The following is a 26,956-nucleotide window of genomic DNA, read 5'->3' on the forward strand; positions in this document are numbered from 1 at the left end:
AACAACAACAAAAAAAAAAACGCTTATAGCTTGGTACAAAAAAACCCAGTTTTGATCTCTATAGCTAATATCCATATAATTAATTTTTTTTTTTTTTTACTGTTTTACAAACTGGAGGCCTCAGGACGGCAGTCCCCAAACCGATGGGTGACATCACAGTAACTTCATCCATTATTTATATGGTCTGTGGGGATTTCCTCTGTTTTGGAGCCAGCCTCAAGTGGCCGTTTGAGAAACTGCAGGCACTTGGCACTTCTGCATAGGCTTCATTTTTTTAGCCCGGGACGATTTATCAGATAATCAATCAAGACATTTTAAAACGATGAAAATAAATATAAATGACAGCTCTAAATTAATTTTTGTTGCAAATAATCATAAAGTGGCTCGCGGTCAGGACAGATCATTCTGCTTTACTCGCTTACTCTCTTGTGATTCTTTCCATCTAAATTCAGTTCAGTTAAGATCAGTTGAGAGATTCAGTTGTTAAGATCTGAGATAAAGGACGCAAAGGAAATGGCTGCCAAAGGGAGCAGTCATGTGGATTGCAATGCTACAGCCATCTACTCACCCTGCACTGAAATTCTGATCCCACCAGCCCGAGGCAACCTGCAGTCTGGACCGGCACTCCTCCCTCCTCCTCCACCATGGTGAAACAGTAGCCATCCGTCCTGGAAGAGAAGGACAGAAGTAAAACAACCACTGAAATAATATTATAAATAACAGCTCAATGTACAGTTTGTTATCAAATGCCTACCAAACCTATATTGCCATTATTATTTCAGACTTTTAGAAAGTTGAGACAGTTGGCAGATGTGGTCTGAAATTAGCAACCATGAAACATGGGTAAATTGGTAGCCGTGGCAGAGAGTGAAAAAAGTTAATTTCAGACCCTGGCTGGCAGCAATACAATATTAAGTGAGAATATGTGTGAATGCTAGTGTTTCTTTGTGTATGTGTTTTATTATGCATATGCACATGTGTTACTTTTGTTATTTGTTTGTTTCTGCACTCCTTACAGTACCTGCATGTATTATTGGTTGAATCTTCTGGGCAGTGGTGATAACAGTGACACCACAGTAGTCTTTGGGAGGATAAAGCAGGAGCTGTGCTGCCACTAGTCTCCTTCCCACTCTCCACTGCCTCCTTACTGGATGCTCTCAGCAGCATACTGTCCAATATATTGCCTATAAAAGAGGCAAAATGAGAAAATAGGAGAAATTTAGTTGGGAGAGAGACAGGAAAAACAAGTTGGAGTCACATGCATGAATCATAGATTCATAATACATTTTTACAGAGGAAAAAGCACCAACACTGCCAGGGTCAGAGATTGCATTATTAGTGCCATTAAATGTTTGGACTCATGCTACTAGAGGGTGTTTAGACTGGAGAAAGCAGAAAAATATCTGCAAGTATTTGCAGCAACGCAGCCAAACGTAAGGCTTTCATTATCTGTGTAGCTTACTGAGTGGGAGAAAAAGTTATGCTAAGTTTAAGAAAAAAAAGTTTTATGATGCAAAGAGCGAGGAGAGCAAACAGTATTTAATATTCAGTGAAACATGCTTCAAAATATTCATAACAGGAAAGCCTGTGAGTGAGTTCAGGCATTTCAAGGTGCGCGGCTTTGATATACTATACTAGATAGTCCTATCTCTAAGACACCCTTTAAAATATAGCGCTTTGACCCCAACCTGTTGCTTTATTTTGCTCTGATACACCAAAGATTTGTAACCAGTGCCGTAACACTGCAGACTCTTAATTTCAGGAGAGAGCTTATACTACTGACACATGTGTCAGGTTTTTTTCACTTGTAAAATAATTGTGGTTTTTTGCATGTGAATTATGGTGGTTTAATGCTGCAATTCATGTGATTTTACTCGTGTAATTCTGACGCTGCCTTAGCTTATTTCATGAGTACGACCTCAGCCTCAGCATCCACCTGCTGGTATGTAACTTCCCCTGAGGGAGAAGTATATCTTTACTCCTCCAATCTCTGCCGTGCTGATGTAAACTTGCAGGGAGTGACGAGGTCAGGGCCAAAACATCAAATATCAACTCAGTATATTCACATTATAAATCCATCTTTTTTAAATTTTGAGCATTGAATGCACCAAAAACAGTAAATATATTAAAAGACATGCAACATATAGAGCTCCCCTCCCCCACCCCCCACCCCAAACACACACACCTAATGGCTTAAACACCTAATACTGTGTCACAGCAGATCGACTCTTACAACTGATGCAGCTCCTTGGAACTAAAACGAAGCTGTTGTATTCCCCACTTATCTTATTTCAAAAGGGCACCTGTTTGTCACTTGAGGGGGAAAAAAGGGTCGCGGAAGTGTCTTTCCTTCACGGCTTTTAACATTTTCATTCATTCCAGCATGATCATTCAGACCAGATGTTTAACAGCTGCAAGCCGAGATGGTCCAAAATAAGCACGCGTCCTTCCTCTCTGGAATAAACTACTAGCAGATACAGAATCTGTTCTCTTACTCCCCTTTCAACCTCTCGTTCTCGAGTTCGGGTTGTTGTTTTTAAGCAGATGCACCTCTCAAAAAATGAGAATACATAAATAGACAATTAGTGTAAAAGGACACAGTCAAAATGCAGAAACCAATTATGTGTTTTTGTTTCTCTCTGCAGCCTCATAGTGAAAGAGTGACATTGTGTATAGCATAGGTGATTCTGGTTACAACAAAAGCATCTGGTTTCCTATGAGTCAGAAACTTCTGTACATTTTTTGAGCCAGGAAAAAGGGAGACTTTTAATCTCTCACTCCTGCAGAGTGCGTGATGCATGGTCAAAATTAAGTAAAAGCCGAAGTTGGCTGTGCACTAGAAAACTCCAACGACAGGGAACTTCTACATTAACTTCTACCCTCAAGCCACAAGGATACTATGATCCTGCCTTAACCTGAACATGACATTGTTTATTACTGCCACTGCTGAATGTGTACACAGCTGAAAACTGTTCATTTTACCGAGATCATATTCTGTGATTCTTATGTAACAAATATATTGAAATTGAACTGAATTTATGTTGCGGTATGTGAAGCTGGATTGTTCTACAGTGCAACAGCACTAATGAAGTTTTCTTAACAAAAAGTCTTCATGAAATGTGTAAAGGATAAAAGATCCACAAAAAAGGGGCTAGCCATGGCTAAATTTTTTTTATGGCTAAGGGGACACAGTACTGATGTGGCAGTATGGCCTCTTTCAAATCTTCAAAAACGTAATGATTTTCCGGTGTTTGTAATAACCTGTTTATTTGCTCTTTCTCTTCATTCTTTCATTCTCAGCTCATGTAGTCAATCATGGCAGCAGCTTAATGTCTGTGCAGTTGTCTGCACCATAATAGTTCCATTTAGGGCAGGGCAATACAGAGAAAATCAACTATCACAATATTTTTGACCAAATATCTCACAAACATATTGTCAAGATATTGTAGGGTTGACTATTGGTGATTTCCTAAAATATTTAAATAATTTGATTTTTGATAAATTATCATCAGTAATGTGGACATAACAACTCAGTAGGTAAAGGCAAAAAAACAGAACAACTAGAACATTGCATGTGAAATATACTGCAAAAGACTGCAATAGTGCACAAAGGGATGTTCTGATTTAAATAAAGGAGTGTCAGTAGAAAACGGCACTTTAAAATGTAACTACAGTCCTTTTTATTGGTACCTTTTGTGTTCAGCTCAGTGTTCAATGTAAGAATGTTGAGGGTAAATTCCCTCATTTTTCATAGTTAAACAAGCAATTTGTTGAATTCTAGCAGTATTTTGAGAGAGCCACAGAAAGGCAGAACTAAGTACACATTATCTGTTTATTTATCTAAAGTATGATCTTTATCACAATAATCAACAAAGTTTTCACATACTGCATACTTTCTTAATATTGTGCAGCCCTAGGTGTGGCTAATGAACCAAGTGTACATGAAGTGATGTAGGCTAATACTGTGTTCATTGGTAGGGAGATAATCTACAGAGAGCCTTACCTCGGAAAAACAAATTGGATTCTATGGCAACTTGATAATGTGCTGTATATTTTCAGGGCGGTTATGCACTGTCAGTCAAACCTCAGATAATGGGTGGTATCTTCTCTTTCATCTGAGCTCAGCTGTCTTTCAAAAAACATCAAAGAACTTCCTCTAGGGATAAACGCTTAAAGCTCCCTAATAGACTGAAAGAAATACACACACACACATACACACACACCAAACACACACACACGCATTCCATATACATAAGCCAAAAAATGTATGCACACACACGTGCTTCACAAATGTCCCTTTCTCTTATGACTCATTCCAGTCAGTAATATATACTTTGTTGTCAATATGCTGCACTTGTCTTGTTTGACATTCATGAATCTGTATTCACCATAAGGTACCGCAGGTTTAAGTGGCATTGACTTCAGTGACTAAGGCCAAAGAAAGAAAAGTCACGACTAATGCTATTGGAAAGATGAAATACTGTAGCATGCCAATTATGTTCTGATCTAACACTTTGATTTTCTCCTCTCTGTTATGATCAAATGCTGTTCAGTGCATGAGGTGCTGTTCATTCATCTCATTCATGTTGACTGTGATAAATGTGAGTATTCACCGGAAAATTGGTTCTCTAACCCACAGCTTTCACTGGTAGCACACAGTGTCATTTTGTTTGCCTTTTATTCATCAATAAGGTCGTGTGTGTAGTATTAAAAGGATACAGTACACGTCATGTAAAGTAGTCTGGCTCAACTTAAAAGAAACTTCCTACTGCTACTTCATAATATGCTGTTTTCCAAGTCAATACAAAAATAACTTCAGCAGATATTTTCAAAGGAGCATAGTCATTTGTCATCAAGCACTTCCCTTTCTAAATGCCTCTCTTGTACACACTGATAATGTGTTGACAATACTGCAAGAGAGGGATGGTGGGGTTTAAAGGGGTCACATTAACAATTGACCGATTTGAGAGAAAGGGAGCGAGGAAGAGTAGGAGGGGGAGAAGAAAGGGGGATTAACAAACGAGAAGTGACAGAGCTGCGGGGAACTGGTGGGCAGTTTAGCAGCACACAGAGGGGACAGAGCAGAGGCCACTGGCCTTTTCCACCCTTTCTCTCACTCAGTCCCCCTCCCTCCCATCACTTACTCCACCGTGCTCGTGAAAGCTCACTCACTTTGTGTCTCACTCAATGCCAACATCTCTCTCTCTCTCTCTCTCTCTCTCTCACTGATTTTCTTCTTGGTCCTATCTCTTTTACTTTAGCCCTTTTCTTCCTCTCCCCTGCATGTACACCCCCAGTAAAACCTACTTTTGTTCTCCTTTTTGTACACTTTATTCTCAAATCACCCACACAGCCTCCCTATCTTCTTAAACCCCACCTCCTTTTCTCTTCTCGTCTTCCACTCTCTCTGGCCTGTCCTCCCTATGTGAGTCCACTGGATAGTCATGTGAGGTGCTGCTGTGCTGTTGACAAAACAAAAACCTTTCACATCCATCCTGCACCTGGGATCCCTGGCTACTGCCCTGTGTGTGTGTGTGTGTGTGTGTGTGTGTGTGTGTGTGTGTGTGTGTGTGCGTGCGTGCGTGCGTGCGTGCGTGCGTGCGTGCGTGCGTGCGTGTGTGTGTGCGCGCACGCACATGCGTGAGTGTATATGCACATGTGAGAAAGACAGTTGAAGAGAGATAAAAAGCCACAGCCATACACAATGTTGTATAATTCATTGATCCTTGCACAAAATGTATCTCATTTTAAATCATTTTCAATTCAGTTTTATTTGATGTGCATCTGTGATTATTTGGCTAGTTAGCAACACAAGCATGTTGGTTCCAGGGCCTAACTGAGCCCCTTAGTGGCCATTAGGCTTGGACAGTTTAATGGTATAGCAAGGTATTTAGAAATCCCAAAGGTATGTTTTTCAATATTGTAATAAACACAGGTGCTCTTCTTTCTATTAAACCCATTGTTGCTGCGCACAGCATGCACCACCAAAGCTTTACTGGTAGGACAGGCAGCTGAGCTGAAAGACATTGTGACACCTGGATTAGCTACAGGGCTGTAAACAGCTGGTGGCCAACAACGGCAGAAATGGACCGTGGGGCATAACAACACGTTTTTTATATCTAACTTTGTGAATTAAGGATTTATTTCGGCCATACTTCAGCTGGTGATTGTTGGGACAGCGGACTTACTCCAGTTTGGGTTGAGTTTTTTTTTTTTTTTGTTTCTGTTGAGTTTGAATGAAGTGTGTTTTATTTCATTAGAACCTCTTGTGCAAAGGTGAGTCGACAGTGATGATGACAATGTGAGAGATGATTATGACGTGACATGATGCAGACTGTAACAATGAAAATAAAACCATAATGTTGAATTATTTCAGTTAATTCACCCATCGGTCCACACTTGTTTTGTGCATTTTGGAAGGATGTTTCCCACAATTTCAGCATTTCATCACACATTCACTATGCTTGGTGCTCTGCAGCTCTGCCTGCACAGACAGAGTGCCATGAGTATACTCTAGCACTCTAAGTGGGGTGCTCTGAGTAACCATAGAGTACCATATAGTACTATAATGCTCCAATTTTACCAATGTTCCAGTTTGGTGCTCTGGTGCCCGGAGCAATTATTTACAAACACACCCAAAAATGCAGCAGCTAGTTTGTCTGCTGTTATGCAAAAATTACATTTCCTCTCAATTTTTATTTTTTAATTTTTTTTAAGTGAACTCCCAACCTTAAAGTTTAACTGCACTATTTACTGTTTACTGCACCTAGAAGTAGTAGTGGCTCTACAATCTTTCTTTCTAGTATGTTGAAACAATCTCCTTTGGCAAATACCAGGTATGTGAGCATTGAGGTCATCTGTAATTTTCTTTATATCTCATACTCTTAATCCAATATCATAACGCATTATCTTGTATATGTTTTTGTTCTTGACATTATCCTTTTTGTTTGTCTGTAGCCTCTGATTATTAAATACTTTGATACAAACACTGCTGGTCATGAGGTAATGCTCGTCTTTCTCATGAGACTGTCCCATCTGCTTGTGGAAAGGAAAGTGACCAAGGTCAAATACCCTGCTGGTTTAGAAAGCAAGAAGGCTCTGACACTGCATGTTTTTCAAATCTTATTTTTGAGAGAGAGAAAAAAAGCAAAAAACATTGCCTCCGTGGAGTCAAAAATGTTTTTTGTTTTTGCCTATTTACATAGATACATAGATTCTGTCTGGGGACAAAGTGTATGAACTGCTTCATAGAAAGATAAAGCAACTTTTCCTGATATAATGTATTGTTGAATGGTTTGGGAGGGAGGCATTGTTTAAGTAAAATGAGGTTTAAGAAAATACTACCCTTGTGGTCTGGCCCTGGCTGTTAGTTACCACCCCCATAAAAACCTGCACTGACCAATGGGGCTCAAGTTCAAACCTCACTAAGTACCACCAATGTCAAAACATGCTGCAAGCCAAACGATTCACGCTCTGAAACTGGCCTGAATTTCCAGGCACTTCACTGACACTATAATTGTTTCAAGCTCTTTCACTAAAATGGCTTTTAGATGCCAGTGTGAGCTTTCAGGTCTCCCCTATAGGCTTTTTTTCAAGCTAGATGGCAGGATATAGGGGCCACTGTAAACACACAATTAACAACCGTGGCCCCACAAACCCCCAAAAGCTAAAAGGCCTCTTTTCAACAGACGACGCTTTGTACAAACCGAAACACAAAAAGAAAAGAAGAAGACAGATATTTCGATAGACAGAAGGGACAGAAGTGAGGGAGAAGGATATTGTGGGTGAGATGGGAAGATGAAGATAGGAGATTTTAGGAGAAAATAGACAGATAGACAGGGGGAAACAGAAAGAGAGAGAACGTTCTCATTAGTTATCCTGGCCGTGTCAAACAAGGCCTACCAGAAAAGCCCTTTCACCGAGCCCATGTAAACACTACTTGCTCCCCCCTTCCACTTAAGACACACTCATTTGACAACGCCGCTCCCTTCCTGCCCCCTTCTTCCCTTAAAGTAGTAGTTCATCTTGCTGGTGTTTGACAGTGCCGTCGGCACAGCAAAAAAACATGGAAGGTGAAAGGTTTTTGCTCTTGCTTTCTCTCTCTCTCTCAACTTCCATCTACTTTCTTATCTCCATGTTCTTCTTCCTGTCAATGTTGAGATGAACCGAGCCATCCCACATGTGCAGGAATGTCTTAATGAACCCCACTTTGTGATCTGAGGGCTGGATGCTGGGAAGCTGAGGTTGTCTCTGGCTGTTTTGGCAACTTTGACATTCACGTATGTTTTGCCTGGAGTACTGTGACAAATCTCTCTCTTTTACTACTTTATTACCATTAATATAAGATGAAAAAAGGATCAGACAGATTCCCTTACACTTCTAGTTTTACTGAAGTCGGATTAAGAGGTTGCGATCATGGACTATGGTATCAAAGCCAGAAAATTGTTCCTCTCTGTCTCCAGCTCAAATGTACACAATCTTATAGTCTCTGTTGTATATACTGCAAGCAGGAAGAAGTTTTGCATCATTTTTCCTCCACCTCCTTTTCCTCATGCAACTTTTAAAAGAAACAAACTCTGTTGTTTCCCTCCCCAACAGACTTTTTAAATTACCTTGTGTCTTTCTTCTCATATTTTAACACCTCTTTATTCATCCACCCCTAAAACTCACAGGCATTCTGGATAAAGGTGCTACTTCAAGCACAAGTGCTGTATATCAGAACTTCAAAAAACACTTTTAATGTAGAGAAATATAGCAACTGCCATTCTAATTTTTATTAATTCACGATTCAATCAATCAGTCCTGTGACAAAAGAACAACAGATAGGATGATGTACATATCTACAAAATGCTTTGTACCACAGACTGCATAATAAAGACGGATGACATGTCAGCTCCCCAAAAGAGAAGCCAAAACATTCTGATCGCCTTAGGGTGGCTAGCTGCAGGGCAAGCCACAAAGCGCGCTCCCTTTATGTTCGCAGAAAAACTCAAAGAACTTGTCAAATACATTTTTGCCAAAGCAGCTTTCTTACATTTGAGGTAGTTCTCATCACCCTGATGTTTGTTCAAGCGCTCATTTTTCTAATAGGTTTGGTTTTAATAAGGTGTTTGATACTATAAAAACTTGGACTGACGTCATGATAAACAGTGTGTCAATTAACATGCTAGCAATTGATGATGCTGCTTGCAATTGGTCGGACTATGGTGATTGCTACTGCACGGACTCTGGCTTCAAATGACAGTACCAGAGCAAGGCGGCAGCAGCCTTTTCAGAGATATTTTTGCTTTACTTTTGTACAGTGAGAGCAACTCAAGACATGTCGTCCGTCTTTAAACAGAGTTCGTGCTTCGTACCTATCCAAAGAGCTCTGCAGCCAAGACTGAGACAGATCACCAAGTAGACAATCACAAAAGACACAAATAATGTCATGTGGTGTACACAGAATATAGCTTTTAAGAAGTTTTCTTTTGCAAAAACAGCACAATAAATCAAGTGACAGCCGGAATGAGGGAAGCTGCTGGAGCTGCATTCAGCCTTTCTATCCTCCAACACAACAACATCATCAACAGCTCTTCAAACATTCCTTCATTATGTCACACTGATGAATGATGCAGTAATGAGCCAGTGCCAGTCTCTGGTTATACAGCTGTCATCTGCCAGCTTTATGCTGCGACCAGTGTGTGTGTGTGTGTGTGTGTGTGTGTGTGTGTGTGTGTGTGTGTGTGTGCGTCCCCTTTCATGGGGTTGAGTGACAGGTACACAAGGATTCCGGAACTCTGAGTTCATTCCAGAAGGCCCTCAGCGTCCCCTTTTGAGTACAAGGAAATGATGAAGCGGTCCTTTAAGGAGGTGTGAGAGAGCACAGAGCAAAGAAAAGGACAGAGAGGATACCAGCTGGTCTCTTCATCAAAAGCTCCTTCTCATGGCCATCTGTGGGCTCCTACTCATCACAAAACAGCTTGTATCAATTCAAAGACACCGGGCATCCGGCTGGAGCAGTGGGCTGGCTGTGTAATTCTGATACCACTGGCTCAAATCTGGCTTTGTTCTGATTTGACTACATGCTCCCACTTAAATCTGATTTATTATGAAGACAAAAATGAAAGCCTCAGACAATAAAGTTGGGCAAAGTAATGCATGGATAATGGATAATTTGCTACACCATGACTATTGACCACAACTCAATGATAAGGACTACACTATGGCAATGTTTATTTCATTTTTAAATTATATTACTGACTTTACTGAAGGGATACACTAAAGTTTACTCTATTATGTTTTCTATAATAAAATACAAAATTACATATGCTGTAATGGAAATTTTTGCACGGTCTAGTACTTTTTAAGGCTTGCAGAATCAGTGACATCTTTTAAAATCAGTTCTTAAAACTAAAACACCCTTTTACAAACTTGTGTTTATAAGATGTAACCTTTATTTGTTTCTTTATTTATGCATTCATGTTTTATCTCTCTTCCTCTATTCACTTTGCTGCTCTTACTCTATTTATCCCATTTTTTATCCTTCTTATAGCCTGTTCTTACCATCCTTTCATTTCAAATTCATTTACTCGTTCACCTATCAAACTGTTTTTATCTTCCTATCTTTGTTTTATCCCCACTGATGTGATGTCGTCTTCTTATATTTTTTCTTATATAATTTCTTACATTATTCTTACATCCTTTCTCGCTTTTATTCTTACATTAAAAAAACAACTTTATCCGTTTAGTGCTTAAACTGCCTTTTGAGATCTGCCTGTTTTATTACTTTTATTTTAATTGTTTTTTCTGTCAACCATTTGTGTTCACATTTTGTTCTTGTCTTTTCGTTTGACTTCTCTGGACCTCTGTTTGGCATGTTTGTTGATGTTTATTTTAGTACTCCCTGAGTTCCTGCCTTGCTTTGTCTGTCAAAGCACTTTGTAAACATCTGTTTCTAAATGTGCTTTACAAATAAGGTTATTATTACTATAATCATTACATTATTTTTCATCACTCATTTTCATTTTCAAAGAGGCAATTATTTTCTCCACAACCACCTGTTGAAAGAGAATAGTGCAAACTCGAAAATAAAGCAAACATGGGCCTAAAATAAATGTATCACTAATAACTGGTTAAATTATCCAGGAATGCCACTGACAAAGGCCAAACATGTTTAAACATTTATCTTATACATTTCATAAAATAATTTATCATTCTTTTCTCCTCTCAATTGTATTCAAGTATTTCTTAAAGACCAAAGTTAAAATGTATTGGATTTTCAAGGTATTCCAGGACGTATGTTTCTGACAGTCAATTTCAAGGACTTCAAGCACCTCAAGCACCTTGTACAAACCCTACATCATCCATATTATCAGTCCCTAATAAACACTATTTAAACTGAAATCCAAATCAGCATATTGAGGCATTTTCTTCAAATGTTACCATGAGAATAGTTGGCTCATAAAAATATTTACTTCAAAGGTCAAATGTTTAAGTTAAACACAGTTGATGCACCTCATATATGCAAAGACGATGGAAAATGTCCTCCTACATCTCCTTTCAAACAGTTTCTATGGAAGACAAATGATGCTACAAGAAGCACTGGTGATCTCCTACAGATGCCTTAAAGCAGCAGCTCTTTTCTTCCATCAGACAGAAGTGTATGTCACAAAGGAATGCTTTACCGTAAGCAATAACATACACCGTAGCGCTGCACGTACAGTACCTGACACACTATCAATGTATCAGCTTAACCACACAAAAACAATCCACTCTGACAAATGTCAAATACATTCTATAGTTATTTGTGAACATATTAATATTTAGTAGACAAGAAGAAAAAAAATGTGCCCTCAGAAACAGGTTGATTTGATGAAGCATTCTTGTTTACTTTGTCAACAAAGCCAGTGTTTAATAGGTTTAATAACCTTTTTTATACCCTGTTGCCCCTCTGGGTTCATCACATTTGTTCTACAATGGCAGAAGAAAATAACCTAAGCTTATGTGATGAAGCTCTCCAATTCCCACACACTCAACATCTGTGTAAACCACGCTGACTGTGGCAATTACTGATAACTAGTGAACTGTTGATGAACTTATACCAATTAGTTCCATTCGTGTTTTTTTGTAAAGTCATTCTGTTTCTTTCTCCTTGTAAATGTACACAAACATGTTCTACAACAATTTCCAAACAACACTTTCCCAACCACATATAAGGCATTAGATCCACAGCCTTTGACATGTGGTTTTCTAATCCAGACTGCAATTAAATATCTTATAAACAAAGCAATAATAACCTAAAAGGGCACTCAGAGAACACAGACCTCCGCCAAGGCCAAAACTCCAGTCTTCTATGATCTGCAAATCTGCAAGCACAACTACGATACGTCTGTATATATTTCCAAAACTATGAGAATTTTGCCAAAATACAGCTGTGCCTAGCTGAAGCATCATCGTCTTAGCTGTGCGTTAGCAGTCAATGTTATTGCTTGTTTTCTTGAGGCAGAAAGTCAGAAAATTTTCCCATAATATCTCTGTACCAGTTTCCCCATGAAACTACTGTCCCAGAGGCTATTTTGCCAATCCTAAGATAGCCAAGGAATGACCCACCCTACTTTCCCCATGACTGGCTACTCATTGCCTTCGTTGATGGGACTGGTCGGGTTTAGGCACATAGAGTGGGATTGGTTATGGTTAAGGTGATAATTAGGGCTGGACCCAAATATTCGGTATTCGTTACTTGGGCAGGTATTCGCTTTTCAGTTTAGTCATTTTGATTTTTTTGTTTTGGCAGAGGAATATTGTTATTTCAGTGTTTGTGATAATGCTGCCGTGCCCGTCACACATTGACTGAGTTGAGCCATTTCTGTGTCCGTGTGAGCAGCACCAGGACGCAATCACATGATCCCCTGTCACAGCCCACCCCAAGTGGAGCCATTTCTTGCAGCACAGAGCAGGCGAATTTCAATATCTAATGTAAAATAAGGACACTTATCATTTCAGACACACAATGAAATCTAACAATCTAACTTTACTACCATCTACTGGAATTTAGGATGTATGGCATCGAGGCCAAATGCAGAAAATCAGATCTACTCCAAAATTGAATGATTTCTTCAATGGCACGTACTACACCCTTCCACGAAATTTCATGAAAATTGGCTGGTAGTTTTTTTCAGTAATCCTGCTGACTGACAAAAAGAACCCAAACCAAAAACAACTTTCTCGGTAAGGTAATGAACAAAGTCTCCAATAGCAGCCTGACCAACTGGCAGACAGTTGTTAACCCTGCATCCTTACTAAAAGGGATAAAAGTTATATCATTACATATAATCAAAACCTGGTTTCTAGACTGAATACGACATACTTGTACTATGATGCACATCCATTATAAAGTAATATGTAGCATTAGGTTACAATACACACACCCTCACAGTCCATTCAAACTTGGCAGCTATTTTTAACAAATTGGGATATGCTATTCCAGTGATATCATCATGTGACTCATTGTTCCATCATGGTGGTATGCAAAAATCATGCCTATAAACTGATAAACAATAGCCATACACCCGCCAAGTCGATCGTTGGCCATGGCAAATATAACAGACCGAGTTTAGTACTCCACACAGTGGATACAACAGAGCAATTAAAAACACACAGACACACTCTCATAAGCTAAAGGTGGTTTCAGGAGAATGACAGCATAGTAGAGATACTGAACATTTTTTGGAAGATTCAATCCTTCACTGCTAGAAAGCGGGTACCACCCTGAAGTCTAGTCATGATGTCACCTTTTTTATATGTCTGTATGACCCAATAAGAAAGTCAGACAGATGCAAGCACAGGCGACTGAGAAACGAAAGAAAACCACTGAAATTATTCACAGTACATATTTCTAAAGTTACAAACAGAAAGTGATCTTTTCAAAATTAGAAATTCAAATTTAGCTCCTTTTCAATTCCTGACTCAGTGCAGTCTTTTCATTTTCTCACACATTCACAGAAATCTAAAACATATGTACACTATTGTCAGTTATACGATCCTAAAATAGGACTCTTTCAAAACAAATAAGGGTAATGAATATATGTGAACTCAAATAAACACCAATGCGGTATAGTTGCTCATTTTCATGGTCTTCACAATATGCAGGGAATCGCAGGATAAGAAACTGCGCCAATTCAAACACATCAACTGCATCATTTCCTTAAATAAATACTCCCAGTGACACAAACTTTAAATAAACAACATAGAAAGGCATTAAGGACATGGACGTGATTCATGAGTAGACGGAGAAGTGCAGAGGGGGCACTGTTGAGGAGGATGAATGAGTTTATCTTATCATACTTTTTGTAGGGTTGCCACTGAGCTGTAACCAATTGGTCAGTTATACTAAATTCATGTATCTATATGAAAAAGAGAAGGTTGCACTCAGAAATGTATCATTCAATAAGTTCACTTGATCATTTGTCAAAAACTTCTTGCTGGATGGAGGAAAAAAAAAAGTTTTTTGTATTGGCTAGAAATTACAAATTTAACTTATTAAAAAATATTTCTTAGTGTGACCCTATCCTTTTAGTATGTTATCCTAATAAAAAGTTACAAATTTGACTGTAAATTTAGTTCTCGAGGCAACACTTATAAATATTAAATACTGATTCAAAGGTCAAATGAGACCTGGCATTTGTAAAAACCTAAATAGTTCAACTGACAAACTGTATCTTCCCAGTATTTAGAGCACAAGTTCAACTTGGCTCAGTTGGTGCCCAAAAATTGCTTGATTACATTAAATGCCCTAATTAAGATATTAGTTTTCCTAAGTTGTTTACACAGTCCAGAGTGACCCATCATATACACTTACCTAGGTCAAGCTGTTTTTGTACGCAAGGTAATTTCTGAAATGATGTATGGACCGGAAGATATGTTAAAACTGAAGAAATGTTAACTATTTTTGATCTGTTTGAATTTTTTTTTTTCAAACCTTCAGTTTACACTATCTTGAAATGATGAAGCCTTGGAGAAAAATATGCAAGGCCAGATAGAAAGATCAGTTGTCTGGTGTTGTGGTTAGCACTGTTGCCTCACAGCAAGAGGGTCCCTGGTTCGAATCCCAGTTTGAGTTTGCATGTTCTCCCCATGTCTGTGTGGGTTCTCTCCGGCTTCCTCCCACAGTCCAAAGACATGCAGCTCAGGTTAATTGGTGACTCTAAATTGCCCTTAGGTGTGACTGTGAGTGTGTGTGGTTGTTTGTCTGTGTGTCGGCCCTGCGATGGTCTGGCGAGCTGTCCAGGGTGTACCCCGCCTTCCGCCCAATGACAGCTGGGATTGGCTCCAGCCCCCCCGCGACCCTTACGAGGACAAGCGGTTACAGAAAAAATGATGACTGACCTTTTTTCTCCATTCCAATTTGCATCCTGTTCACTCCTGGACCATAATGGCAAATAAGCAATTAAACACTGCAGTGTTTTATTTAAAACATCAGTCGGAGAACCTTTACTCAACTGACATTCGTCAAGACAAGCAGACTTTACTTCTTTTTTTGTCAGTGTGCTGATCTGTCATTACATAGTTAGCATGCAGTAGCTCGGATAACTAAGTTGACTTGTTTTCTAAATTGCCTGAACATTGCTGTCACCATGGATGTCCCACCGAACACTGTAAAACTCCCAAACCCTATATGGGTAAAAAAGGGAAAAAAAACAAAAAACAGTTAAATGTTGGTATTGAACAGCCAAATCTGATTTGACTGACATACTTCTTAACCGGTTACAGCCCTAATTAAGCAATTTTAAGGGTGGCCCTATCATGCTTTAGGGGTTTTTCCGTTTTCTTTATTGTTATGTATGGCATTTTTGTGCTTGCAAAAGGTCTCCTGACTAATGAAGCCCAAAGTCCATGTCAAAGGGAGCTCTCTCTCCCTCAAAAGACACTGCCTGAAGCTAAGCTGCCTGAAACAGCTTGTTTGAGTTTCAGCATTTACTTCCATAACTTGGTGATATCACAATGTATCAAATAGAATAGCATGTGCATAAAGAGAGCCAGCTGACCAATCAGAGCTGGGCTTCTGGGAGGCAAAATATAAGCTCAGGCCGACTGTTTCAGACAGAGATGCTGCAGCAAAGGGGTGAAAGAGACACATGATTTGTTTTTTGAACATTAAAGCATGTAAACCTATTCTTGTAGATCCACAAAACAAATATGATCTTGAAAATTATTATAATAGGGCCACATTAACCCATGCTCCCCTCAGTTTAGGGTTACATCAACCACAGTTTAACCCTCTATATAGCAACTAGATAAAAAAAAGACATTTGGATGTCATTCTTTCTGCATACACGTGTGCTTTACACTGCCTTCTTCCTAATGATTTAAACTCTTTTTAAATCATGTAAATCCCAGGCCTTGCAAAGGGGGGTTCATGGGTTCATGAGATCATGATGAGTATCAACTCAAGTCTCAACTCGTGTTGAGATTTTTTTCCAAAGCATCACAGGGAGCAAAGACACACTGCCAAACGCAAATGTGTGTTATTGTTGCTTTAAACAATTTAAACCCTGACAAGACCGTCCAGGCTGGATTCATATTATGAAGACACAGTTTTATGCCTGTGGTTCTGACACACAACAAGCATATCAAACAGTTATATAGCTAAATACTCCACTTAACAAACACACATCTAGACTGCTCTCGGGAGGAGCAATCAAAACACTCTTTGTCAGTTAGCAAAACCTTTCATACACACATATACACATTCACACCATGACATACACACACAATCATGGTCATGCAGAATTAACAGCCACCGACAATGATTGCTTAGGCTGAATAATAAATGAATAAAATCTGAATTTAAGACGTCCGCCACTGAGATTTAGAACAAATCTGTGTGTAGGTGAGCGTTTTGCTGTGTGCCTAGGTTTTCTGTGCATATGTGTGTGTTTGTGTGTAGAGGGAGAGCTGATGGTGTTAACATTACAGCTGCCATGTGTTTATTTCCCAGAGTTGTGGTCTGTGGCGTCTCAGTCATCTCCACAGGCTTAAACAGACACTTTCCATCCATTTACAGTCTGTGTGTGTGTATGTGTATACAGCAAGTATGCATGCACTGAGAGAGAGACTGTGTGTGTGTGTGTGTGTGTGTGTGTGTGTGTGTGTGTGTGTGTGTGTGTGTGTGTGTGCGCACGCGCTGTGGATGGATATTAATGTATTTCCTATTAATGTGTGGATAATGTTTGGAATGTGGACATTAGTGTGTATTTGTATAACATCCATGACGAGAACACATCTCTACATGTTTCAGTGTGTGTGTGTGTGTGTGCGTGTGTGTGTGTATGCCTGCTTTGTGTGCAAGTGCATACATGTGTTTATAGTTGTATGCGTCCCACTGTCTCCTCCGTGTGATTAGCTTCCCATTAACTTAGTCACATATCACCCATCAGCGGCTCCAGGCCTCCTCTGTACTATCTCACTGGACAAACATGCCGTCTGCTCGGCCCGTTCACACGCACACACACACATATTCCACATCCACTCCCATCTGGACAACCATTAGGTACCTATCATAGCGTATGATGCTTGTCTGTATTGCAAAGCCATTTGGTTAAAAGTGGGCATCCTGACAGCCACAAATGACCCTAAATTGCAGCCTATGGATATATTCATTTTTTGCTGCCACATTTAAAGTATCTGATTCGTTCACTCTCTTAGTTTGCTTTCCTTTCCAGTGCTATGATTAGCTATTACATAAAATTATAGTACCATTGGACGATCATGGGTTCACTTAACAAGTTTCTATATTTTACACAAAACATGATGGCATCTTTAAATGAGCCAGTAAGAGCAATTTTGGCATGAAAATGCTGAAAATCTCAGCCTTTATGCCCCGTGTCCACCAAAGCTTTTTTTCATAGCTGAAAATGCCAGGTGCTCCTCACATAACGCTCAGCTGGGAGGGCTTGAGAGCGCTTTGGAGGCACAGCATTTTTTCAGCTGTGATGCTTTGGTAGTGTCTGGTAGCTATCATAAAAAATATCCGCACAAGTAAAAATGTTGACGTTTTAGGTGAAGGGAAGGCTGAAACACGTAGGAAAAGAGGATAGACCCGTCAGCTGTGTGGGTTAATCAGAGAAAACATATTAATATATAATAATATATATTTATTAACATATTTTTTTTCCTCCATTGTTGTTGTTGTTCAGCACTTGTACATGTACAATGTGACGGCTTGTCTTTATTGTGCTTGTACCGCCTCTCTTCCTCACTGATTGTGTGGCTTGATAAAAAAAGACAATGGGGAAAGCATCGTTTCACCCAAAGCTGAACATTTTTCAACTCTCTGTGCTAAAAACAAACAAATAATAATTAAAAAAAAACATGTGCATGTGAGTGCATATAAAATAGAAAAAAAAACAAATATATACTTTTCAGTCCTCCTTCCTGACATGGATCTCTTTCCCTCACTTCTTTAAACAGCGACAATTGCACCTCTTATTTATATTACCCATCTTGACTCTCAGCACAAGGTCACATGCCAAAAAACAATGCAGTGAATCCTGCCCCAATCACCCTTCCTCATCCCAAAAAATTGTTCCATGGGGATGAGAGCGGTTGGAGTGAGTATTATGGGGTGGGAGTGTGTGTGCATGGAAAACCCTAAGCCCTTATAGTCCCAGCGCACTACGGCTGTGACAGCCAGCTTTGCTCTGCTCTGCTCCGCTTCACCTGTTATCTGTCCATCACTGTATTTGTCATACTGTGCCCAGAGCTCTCAGCTCACACAATCCGGAGTATCAGGACTTAACGTCACAACAATAACCACAACAACTTTACCCTCGTGTTGTCCTTGGGGTCAATCTGACCCCAAATGAAATCTTTTGCCATCAAAATATGTTTTTTATACTTATGTAAACAAGGTCTATTGGTCCTAAATTCCAAAATGAAGGGGAAAATGTGTGGTAATGGGTTGGACTTCAGTAAGCCTAAAGGTGTAACACAGAATTGATTGACAATTTATAATTTTTTAAATAACAGTCAAAATGTGGGGTCAGAATGACCCCAGAGGACAAAAGGTGTATGGCAATCGGGAGGACATTAGTTAAAGGTTCTGTATATGAGATTCTGAACATGAATATAGCAGCAAACAGCTGTTTGTTATGTAAAGATACAAAGTATTAATGGCATACTGAGCAGAGAATTAAGTCACGCTCACCCCTCTGTATGGTGTTATCAGAGCTTCTCTGCTTTTTGTTTTGGAAGCCGACCGGACACGCATGCATGTTAGTGTCCTCCCTTCGTTACCCACTAGATAACTAGATAATCACCATGAATGTTGCTCTGAAACCAGTTCCCCATCAGCTACTGTATGCTAGCTATAAACTAGCCAAATAAAACTACTGCTAAAATTAGCTCCAGCACAACAGTGCAGCTACACGATAAGTGAACCTGAGAACATATTTTCAGGTAATTGATGTTATTTTCTCTTGTAGTTAATCAAGCAACTTACTTTTTCTATGCATATATACATATATATATATACTGTATATACACTACATTAGCAAATGAGGCCTACTGAGGATTCAAATGCTGTTTTCTGTACCCAATAGACACATAATACAATTAAGAAATAACCATTTTTTTCTGACAGCAGTGACAAAAAATGCTAGTATTTTTCTTCACATTTACTTTACATACTAAATGAATTCCCTATGTCTTAAATATGACCAAACGTTGACGAATATAAATACAGATTCTTAAAAACACAGCTTATTCCCTGTATGACAAAATCACTCTTCCTCACTCATTAAATCCCCCCCTAACTCCCGCTCTCTCTTTCTCACACACATCACACACACACATGTAACTTCCCCTGCTCCAGCTGTGTCTTAAGAAGTCAGGGCCAGACCGGTAATCTGACTGGGATAGAAGTTACTGGATCTGTATCCATTACAGGATGTAATACCCCTCAGTCCTAAACTCTCCTCGCTTCCCCTTACCTTCCACCTTTAAGAGGTCATTTCAAGATCACTTTTTGTCCTCTCAAACACACAACATAGGAGCTGTGCCAAATATCACATATCAGGGAGTCATATTCATGTCATTGCTTTGTCACTGAACCCCTATATCCTCAACTCCTGCCTCTACATTAGCCTTTTGGGTCCTGCCTTGTTAACCCTTGACTGTTCAGACAATCCCTGGGGCAGACCACAGTTCGTGGCCCCGGCCGGCTGTGTTGAAGAAAAGTCAGACATCACATGGAGAAAATTAGAAAAAGGCTAAATGTAAGGTGTGAGTTTACTTCAGGACACCAGCAATTTGTTTTCAACAAACCAGCAGCAACACCTTAGCTCTGCATCTCAGCTTCACAGCCAGCTGATCAGTTGTTCTAATGAGGTATCTGTTTGCAGCGAGGGAGCTTAACCTATCCTGTCAGGAAGCTTTGAGGCTGCGGAGCAGAAGGAGCTACAAGCAGTTTGGTACAGTGAGTCAGCTCTAACGCCTTCTGCTCTTTGCTCAAACTGCCTTTTTTTTCTTTCTAATGTCTGAGTCAGCTTTCCACTTGAATAATAGTTTTATCAATGACTTCCTGAGAGCTAAGTGACTCTTCACCATTTGTGTCTCTGAGTAGACTAAACTGAATGCTTTTGAGGTGATGAGTTGCATCAATTTCATTGTGGGCGATGGTGAAAGCAAATAGAGCGTGCGGTTTGCCTTGTATATTGCCTGTGCAGCCTATTGATTTTCTACAAAAATAACATCAAACACTACAGCATTCAACAATAAAAGTCTACATTTGATTCTCATTTACAGCTCGGACCACAGTTTAGACTACATCTGTCCTTGTGTGAAGAAAACATCACCTCAGTGAAACCTGAAATCACCAAGCAGGTGTTCAGTGACACAGAGAAAATGATGCAGCACTCAGATTTTGCCAACAACTTGAAGAAAACTACAAACAAATCACTATGAGATGAAAGTTGAAGAGCGACACAGCACATTCTCAGTACTGGGAGAACACAGTGTCAAACAACATGAGTGAAGCGATTATTTTGGCTCAAAACCGAGTGAGTGTTTTACTCTGTTAAAACGAAACCTAAAATTCTGCAGAGAACAACAGAGTCTCATTAGTGGGCAGTGACAAAAGCAAAGCAACTGGCAGAGCTTTGACTGTGAAAACTGATACAGCGGTGCTTATTTCCACCAAGGACAATGAAATGTAAGCTATCACGCTCACTCCTCACTTCCCAGAACTCACATTGAAGGCTGCAGCCTGGCGTAGGTGGAAGGTCACTGAAGATCTGTGCGCGTGTGTGTGATTTATAAAGTGTGCATATGTGTGCACATTTTCTATGCTCTCATTTCTCCTTGAGGAATAATGAACACATCGTCCTTTATTTGTTTGAGATAATGACCTAGACATGCTGTAGGGCAAACTGTGACCTTCACGCAGACACAACACCAGAGCTGTCTACTGCCTGTCTAAAACCTGTAATGACTCCAGTTCACCTGTGGCTACAGGACCACGAAACACTAGATGACGAAGTCTAGACTCAAGATCACTCTAACAAGCATCCATGTGTTGTTTTAAAGTGGGAAAAATAGGAGGAATATGGTGAGAAAAAGGCAGCCCGAGACATTGAAAGTGAGGTACAGATATTCCAGATAAACAAAACCTCTCTCTCTACCTGCACCAGTTTTTTTTTCATACAATTTTTCAGAAAACAAACATTTGCCTGTTGAGTCACAGCTGAATCTATTACCAGGACAATCAATCATCTGTGTGTCAACCAATGAATGAGTCTGTTGCTGGTCCAATCAATCAACTATATGTCAACCAATGAATGAGGCTGTTACTAACAGACCTCAGGCAAAATGTGATTGGAATACAGTGTTAACTACTTGGAACTGCTTGAGCACACCTGATTCGACTAAATTGTATTAGGTAAATGATAAATAAAATCATTTGCTTAAGCTGTTTGTTTGTTTTTCATTTAAAATCGGGGATGGTCGAGCTTGGTCATTTATCACGGAAACACAAAGCATCCAAGATGAAAAATATGCACTCTTTGTAATTTTTTTTTCTAATTTGGGAAATTCAGCTATGCCCTTATCTAGGTAAGTGTAAAACACAGTATTATTATTCAGTTAAAAAATAGTCTTGGTTTTTTTATTTATTAACTTACACAGAATGAGCAAGTAGAGTTAAGGCCACTCTAGCAGTAGTAAAGAGAAAAAAATAGGATACAGCCTGAAAAACTGTGTCTTCAGACAAACAATGTTTTCAGTGAGTTCTAACTCAGATCTGGCTGATATCAGGAGCAGATTTATTTCACTAGTCTACAGGTGGCGCACAAATGTTACACTGGTATTTAAATGAACTAAAACAAATCCCAACACCTGACACAAAATCCAAAACTGCACTTATAGAGATTAAATATCCCCTTACACAAAGTGTGAGCACAATGTGTAAGAGAAATTTAAAGCACAAAGATAAGTAAGGGGGATCAAACATGTCCTAATACAATATGGCCTAAATATTAAATTTACTTTGGGTATTTAAATTGTAGTAAGGATTTACTGTGGGTTTAACACAAACGAGAAAAAAAACTTGGTAAGTTTCCAACTTTATGTCACATTTCACATATGTCTTCTTCTTTGGCAGCTGTTCTGCAGCTTCTTGGACAGAGCGGTCAGTGTTACAGTACCATGAGTCTAAAACATTCAAGCAATTTTTATGTTTGGATCCATGTATATTCAAGTGCAATGCAAAGATTTAACTGTTTAGAGCATTTAAAATGCCTGGTACCCCTTCCAAGGCTTCTTTTAAACAACAAAACTGCAAGCAAAGAGAGTAAATCAAAAGAGGAGGGTAACACAGCATGGCTCCATAGGAAAGCCGACTCAGCCTCTGACAATGACAGGAAAGATGGACGAGAGAGAGGGGGTGACATGCAGCCAGAGGTCGCAGGACGACCTCAGCACATAGCAAACTGAGCATGAAGTATGAGTATTTGACTGGCTTAACTTCAGGGCTCCCAGCTGAAATAACCTCCAATGACTTTAAATAGACCAACAATAAAGAGAAAAAAGAAAGATATGAACGGACACTATCTCTCATAAGAAACACTGTACAAACCTGTGTTCTGAACATAACAACACAAACACTATCATTTTCAATACTGAATACTGAGTTAAGAGAATCTACAGAACTGCTGGTTAAACCTGTATTCTGGAGACACAACGGAGGCAGAGTGTCAAACCTTAATGACACATTTCACAGCACTAAGCATAACAGACTATCAAATCTGACACGTTCTCTTTTCAACACCTCGCCAATCACACTCCAGATACCAAACATGGTCACAGACAAAAGCGGCTGATGCGGCCAACGGTAACAATGTCATTCCATGACAATATATCACTCTGTCTGTTTGAAGGCAACAGCAAATACACTACGATTGAGGACATGAAACTAAATGTCATAGACAAACTTTTAAATAAGTGTGAAATTGGACGCGATCAGACAATAATTAACTAATGACACTTTGAGTCACAAAAACTCAGTTTTCATTTGTGCAGTCAATAAAAGCTCACCATACCAATATGATATGAAAATTAAAAAAAACAAACAAAAGAAATTGTCCATTTGTGCTGTAACAGTGGTTTGAAATGACACAATTACTGTTATGAGTCTAACAAAAAGGAAAAACAAAGAGCTTGCTCTACCAAAACCCTTTAATCTGACGATTGGAGAATAAAATAAAAAGGACTGTATATCAGCTGGGGCTTTTTTGAGCCGCTGGCCTTTATCAAATCCTACACTTACTGCTGTGATGCAGACATGTAACATTAAACATGAACGATTCCCTGATGTAAAGCAACCACATACATGTCTTATGTTCAGGGTCATGTCTACATCAGTTGCTACGTTTTGGAGCTTAAACTGACTGTCATCAGGAGTTGCTTACGGACTAGAGACTCTGCAGAGCACAGATTGAAGCTGCAGCTTTTTTAAAACAACACATGTATCCACAAAATACAAGATTCAAGATGTGAAACTGGAGAGAACAAAACCACCCAAACTGTTTGTAGTAAGGAGAGGAACTCACAACTCAACAACTAAAGTTTTCAAAGTGTGAAAAAGGAGATCTAACACGTTTTTGATGAGTTGCATCAAAGAAACTTCAGAGCAAAGTTAAAAACAGCCACACTGTTGAGGAGGAGAGAAAGTTTTGCAGTAACTCACCCTGTGCTTGTGCGTGAAGAGAGAACAGTCCAAGCAACAGCAGAGGACTCCGACTCCAGAGACAGAGAGAGAGACAGCGCTTCAGCCTTTCTCCCTGCACTGGCATGGTAGAGTCTGCTGCTACGCTCCTCTCTTCTCCACTCTTCAATACACTCCACACGACAAGGTCCGCCACTCACACACTGCCTCTTCCTCTGAGTGTGTGTATGTATGTGCCAGAGAGAGAGAGAGAGAGAGGTGGGAGGAGGAGTACCAGGCATGCAAGCTCCTGTGTGTGTGAGTGTGTGTCCACCGCAACGTGAGAAAGTCCACACCACACAAAACACACCAGCGACGGCAGCAGCAGTTGCAGTTGATTGTCCTCCAACCCGGTCTGACAGTAGCAGCCCAGCTGAGAGAGAGAGGGAGGGGGGGGGGGGGGGGGGGGGCAAAAAAAGGGGAGTTTACTTCACTTGCCTAGTAGGGAGGGCTGACCTGCTCACACACACTCACACACAGACACACACACAGGGTGGGAGGACATGGGTGGAAAGAAAACGGGGGCAGGGAGCAGACAGGAGCAAGATGGGGTTTAGTAAAAAGTAGGAGGAGGGTGAGGAGGATATTGAAAACAAGCAGCAGGATCTTTGGGATTCAGCGCCTTTAACAGCTTACAGATAAACCGTTTCCTTTTCATTTTCTGCATGAACTCTTTGAACGAGGGCAAAGTGGGATGAATAGTTAATTAAATCTATACATAGACTGTAAAGAAAGCATTGCAGCAGTAGCACATAAATATAATGGATTTCAAAACCATTGTAGAAGATTTAGACAAAGAAAAAATTACAAGTCTTTAAACAACCACAGTTCTATTCAAACATCACAAAAAACATGCAATGGCTCCTGGTTTGTGTATGGACTGTGAATATTTGACCAGTTCATGTTCGGCAATTATATCTAAAGCTCTTACACAGAGTAACAGTCAGCAGTGTGAACACTAACAACGACCCTGTGCAGGCCCACATGAGCATCCAAAGTGGCACAGTAATTATAAGCAAGGGCCTACTTCAAGTGTGCTAAAACAGAGTGGCCTTCAATTGTTACTTTTGATACATGAGAAGGCTAAATTTGTAGTGTACTTGATGTGTTCTCATGGTGTGTTCCATTTGTATTGGAAAATCAGAATTCTGGAGTTCCCAGTCGGATATTTTCAACTGTAAAGCCCCCTGAAGTCAGATTTCCACCTCTGAAATATGAGGAACCTCACCAACCTTGACTTCACAATTCAATATTGCTGTAAGCTGTGGAAATACACTGTTTATTAGCAATTCTGTTTTATTTGTGTCTCACTTACACAGTTGCACAAACAGTCCTGTCCAACTTCTATCTGGGGTAGGGATTGAGGGTGGGAATCTCTGGCCATTCAGTTACGATTCAGGGGCTACGACTCGATGTTAACAATTATTAATGCATCTTTTTTGTTATCAATTGTTTTATTCATCATTTTTTCTAGAAGAGATTTCTTTTTTCTCACTATGTGACTACTAAAACAGTGTATTTGTAATGATAAATAATGAAATTAAACAATAAAAAGATGAATTTACTTCCATTATCTTCGATTAATAAACAAATGGAAGAGATGTGTCGAGTCAAGCTTTGTTAACATTTGCTCGATGGTTTTCTGGTTTGCAGCAACAAGTACAGCTGGCTGTTTTTCCTCCTTGTTCGGATGGAAACGTGTAATATGGTTCTCATGTTTGTCGTGTTCCCAAAATATTTTAGCTCAGTATGACACAACTAGCATTAAGGCTGGGTGGTTATACCTACAAAGACTTGCTTTCCAGGAATGAGATGAGGGTGTTTTGAGAAAATGCAACAAATGTATTTGATAAAACGACACCTGGAATCCAGAAAAATCCCACAACAAAACATCTCTTCACGCAGTGCTGAGCAGTGAACAAATCAGGTAGCTGGAAAAGACACTTTGAAGGAGCTATTAGAGATTACATCACCTTTGCCTGAAGCTTTTATACTAATAAATAAATGGGCTCTGACACTCTAATAGACCATTTCCTTTCAGAGCTATCCTCTTGCCTGTAAGGCATTTACTGTAGACAAAACTGTATGTGTGTGCTGGGAACACTTTGCTTACAGACCTGAAACAGCACTAAATGAGCAGCTATTTACCCCCACACCCCCTCATCCAACTAAAAATGCTGATTTCTAAGTTTTGAGGTTAAACAGATGGGGCAAACTGTTTTTGTTTTCATGTTAATCTGTCTCGTTTGTAGCCGCCGCTGTTCTTTGCACTTCTTTTCTTTCTCACACTCGTTCATGTTGTTCATTAGTGACAAACAATAGGCGGCCTGGCTCCCTCGCTCCTCGATGAGAGGAAAAATCACTTCATAAATAAACAGTCCTGCCCTATTCTTCTTCTGTCTCCCCTCATCCCAGCCCTTCTCTGGAGCCCCTTTCCCACACCAACCTTAACACAGTAACTGATGCTGCTGTCAGTTACTGTGTCATGTGGAAATGAGATCCAGATGCAGTTTTTGAAGAGAGATGACCTTGTAGTTTTTCAGCTAAGCAGTTAAGTGATATTTAGCATTTGTGAGAATGTTAAATTATTATGTCTGACAGTTTTAAGTAGTCACCAAGGCAACTCGATGTCTTGGTCGGCATGTTGATGTTGAAAATTAATTTGTAAATATCAGGTACTCTATATCCTTCTGGCAATTTATTTAGCAACAATGTACA

At 39.7% G+C, this 26,956-nt stretch overlaps 1 protein-coding gene across 1 annotated transcript in view; it reads right to left on the reverse strand.

The window, feature by feature from the left end:
• Positions 1 to 24,339, reverse strand: part of bmpr1ba (bone morphogenetic protein receptor, type IBa) — a 33,116-nt gene extending 8,777 nt beyond the window's left edge. The window contains exons 1-3 of the mRNA XM_042487543.1: positions 24,221 to 24,339; positions 1,022 to 1,184; positions 569 to 668 (exon numbers count right to left, since the gene is read on the reverse strand). Coding sequence (XP_042343477.1) covers positions 569 to 668; positions 1,022 to 1,184; positions 24,221 to 24,326 — 369 coding nt within the window. The 5' untranslated portion in view covers positions 24,327 to 24,339. The remainder of the gene's footprint in view (positions 1 to 568; positions 669 to 1,021; positions 1,185 to 24,220) is intronic.
• Positions 24,340 to 26,956: the final 2,617 nt, after the last annotated feature.

This window comes from Plectropomus leopardus, chromosome 6 (assembly GCF_008729295.1).
Source record: "Plectropomus leopardus isolate mb chromosome 6, YSFRI_Pleo_2.0, whole genome shotgun sequence".
NCBI classification, from domain to species: Eukaryota; Metazoa; Chordata; class Actinopteri; order Perciformes; family Serranidae; genus Plectropomus; species Plectropomus leopardus.